General features: G+C 38.0%; 1 protein-coding gene across 1 annotated transcript in view; it reads left to right on the top strand.

The window, feature by feature from the left end:
- The window catches only part of AK88_05272 (uncharacterized protein), a gene marked incomplete at both ends in the record, with an annotated part of 5,922 nt that extends 3,439 nt beyond the window's left edge, over positions 1 to 2,483 (top strand). The window contains 5 exons of the mRNA XM_012482874.1: positions 151 to 198; positions 305 to 420; positions 576 to 644; positions 774 to 975; positions 1,167 to 2,483. Coding sequence (XP_012338297.1) covers positions 151 to 198; positions 305 to 420; positions 576 to 644; positions 774 to 975; positions 1,167 to 2,483 — 1,752 coding nt within the window. The remainder of the gene's footprint in view (positions 1 to 150; positions 199 to 304; positions 421 to 575; positions 645 to 773; positions 976 to 1,166) is intronic.
- Between the last annotated feature and the right edge of the window lie 853 nt (positions 2,484 to 3,336).

Below are 3,336 nucleotides of genomic sequence, written 5' to 3'. Positions count from 1 at the left end.
ATAAATAAAATGAAAAAAAAAAAAAAAAAAAAAAAAAAAAAAAAAAAAAAAAGGAGAGACAATCTGAGAGAAAATTAAAAAAAATTGAAAAAAAAAAAAAAAAAAAACAAGCCTTCCCCTGTACACCCACACCCACCACTACAATTCCAGACGTACGTGGAAGACATCACATTGCTCCCCATAAAGAACATTGACGATGTAGGTAGAGCGTCCTCATTAAAATAAGTCCTAAATAGTGTTGTTATGTCGCACATATGACCACATGCGTGTAAACATTTCCTCCTGAACGCACTTCCTCCCTCAGGTACAGAACATTATAGACCTATGCTTTAAGTACAGGAAAACGCACGCCACCAGAAAAAATTTGGTATCCTCCAGATCTCATTGTCTGCTAACAGTTTACCAGCACCGACTCGCCAAGTAGGACCCCTCCCCCCTGTTAATAGCAACTCCAAGTTACACTCTCCTTTTCACCATTATATAACCAAGCCTGTTCAACTCCGTGTACATTTTCATACCCAAAGGGTAACTCAACTAAGGATGTGCACACTTCCCCCTGCTTCCCCATCCTCCAGAGAAAAGGAACTCATTTCTCAAATAAACTACATCGATTTGGCTGGATCAGAAAAATTTAACGACATAGAGTTAGGCTCACTGAAAAAGGATAACAAGGGGGTGCCCCCGCAAAGAACGTCTCACCACAATATGTAGCAGTCCATGCACTTCTCACACACGATAAATGCACGCCTCTTTTTTTTTCCCCCACCCCAAAGGATGGTCAACAAGAAGGAACTCATAAACATCAACAACACCTTGTCCGTCCTGAACCGAGTGATAATTGCCCTAAGCACACAAAACAAAATCGGGAAAAATCTGGACAAAGCAAAAACAAAGGATGAATTAAAAAGTGAACCCTGCTCTGTTGCCACTGTGCACATTCCGTATAGGGACTCCAAGTTGACGCGGTTACTTAAAGTACTGTCTTCAAAAAAAAAAAAAAAAAGTAAAAAGTATTCATAAAAGAGAGGGGCAGTTTACATTCTTGTCCCGTTAACACGAGCGAATAATTCATATTCGTAGAATCACCTCGGTGTAGTATTACTTCTCCTTTGCGATTTCCTTGCCCCCACAAGTGCACACGCCCTTTTATTCTTGCTCCCCCTCAGAACAGCCTCAACGGGAACTCCTTCACATACATCCTGATATGCCTAAACCTGAACAGCCACAAAATAGAAGAATTTATAAACAGCTTAATATTCGCAAAGAGGTGCAAAATGATTAAACAGAAAATAAAAAAAAATAAAGTAGCCAAATGTTCATCCCGGTCAGACAGCGTCAGAAGTAACTCCTCTTCCGACGAAAACTCCTACGAAAGTTTTGATTCGAATGGTGAAAATTATCACTTCATAGCTCAAGAAAATAAAAACAGGGACCTTTACCATTTGGACACACTTGCATACAACAAAACAAGGAACAAGTACAAAGCACCAAATAACAAAAGTGACGCAATGATAAACAAACTGCTAGTCCTATTCTCTCACATCATTAAAAGAAAATACAATGACTTAGTTAAACAGAAAAATTCTGTAACAAACAATTTAATTAAAATTATAAAATTTGAAGAAAACAACCAGGAAGAGTTGATCAGAAATAAAAATTATTTCAAAAAAATTTTGAAAAAAAAAAAAAAAGAATTACTCATAAACAAGGAATATTTAAATCGTCTTATTCATGAAAAGGGAGTTAAACCGATAAACCTCAGAGAGTATTGTGATGGTGATGTTAGTGTACACAAAGACGTGCTACCTGATATTGCAAATCAGCTCAGTTTAACTCTTCCTGATGGGTTACATTCCATCGATATTCAGGGCGGGCAACAATATACTTCGCCCGTTGTCCAAAAGGAAGAACAAAATGTTGTGAACCAAGGGGGGAGTAGCACCCCCGTCTTGCATAGTGATGTGGGACAAAGGGATCCTAACGAGATTAGTCAAAAGGAAGAAATGTGTACAACGCTCGATAAGGATACGCCCCCCGTGCTCTTTGTCTCCTCCACTGCTTCCCCCACCGATGATGACCCGACCAAAGACACAAAGGACATAAAACGAACCCACGCAGACATCGAGGAGCTATTCCAAATGGAGTTAAATAAACTCAGTGAAAAAATTAAAATGCTAATCAAATTAAATTTTCAAAATATCTCCCTATTTACACACATTGATTCGTTAGCAACTATTCTTCAAAATGTGTACCAAAACAAATACAGCGTCGTGCTGAGGAACGGCAAAAAAACACTCAACATTACCAATTATAATTATTATGAATTTAAAAAATTGTGTGAGTTCTGCCCACCACCACAGTCAGAGTTGGCTGATCACACGGGTGAGGACGACGCGCATTTAGAACGACTCGATCCGGACATAGTTTCACTGTATCGAAGGATAAACGGAAAAAAAGTCACACACGGGGAGGTAGGCAGCTAGCCAAACAAAAAGACACAAAAAAAGAACAGCCATTTTAATTGCATACCATCAATTGCCTTTCCAACGTTATACTTTCTTCACTGCTCGATGAATCCCATTTAACTACCCCTCCTCTCCTGTATCATCCCCAATTAAGCATATGCTCCTTATTAATCTGTAACTACCTCTTTCATTTTTAATCAAAATTACTGCTCCTATTTGAAATATGCACACAACAGTTTGTCTAATTTTTGCCATGCACATGATTGCCAATATGAATTGCACAAGAGGATTTTTTTTTTTTTAGTTTTTTTTTTTTTTTTTTTGCTTCCTTATACCAGTCTCTGCCTTTAACAATCCCCTACTTGGTGCGCATCCACATGTGTATGCGTATGACGCAACCTGCCTACACGAGGTTGAAAAGATGCAGTCAAGTTCAAACGTCGAGGGGGTGATAAAAATTAATAAAAACTGCTTACAAAAAAGTCTATCACGCTGCGTTGTTTTAAAATGAGAGGGAAATAAGGTGCACACAAGGGGGTAAAGGCATATACCCATAAACACATGCAAGCGCAAAAAGCTTCTTTTTCTTCAAAAAGGACGACGCCTGGCCGAAACAAAATAAAACAAAACAAACAGGCATCAAAATGAGAAACTCCAAAGGGGGAAAACAACAAACCGCAAGAGTTACCTCATTCCTGCGAGTCGCCTACCATCCGCAGCATCCCCCCATTGGCGCTTCACTCCACTTTGTCATCTTTTAAATCAATCAATACACACATCAGTAGCATTAACAAACAAAAATTAAAAAAATTAAAAAAAAAAAATATAATAAATATAATAAATAAAATGAAAAAAAAAAAAAAAAAAAAAA

This window comes from Plasmodium fragile (assembly GCF_000956335.1).
Source record: "Plasmodium fragile strain nilgiri unplaced genomic scaffold supercont1.110, whole genome shotgun sequence".
NCBI lineage: Eukaryota > Apicomplexa > Aconoidasida > Haemosporida > Plasmodiidae > Plasmodium > Plasmodium fragile.
The sequence above is the reverse complement of the archived record's forward strand: the minus strand, read 5'-3'. Positions and strand labels throughout refer to the sequence as shown.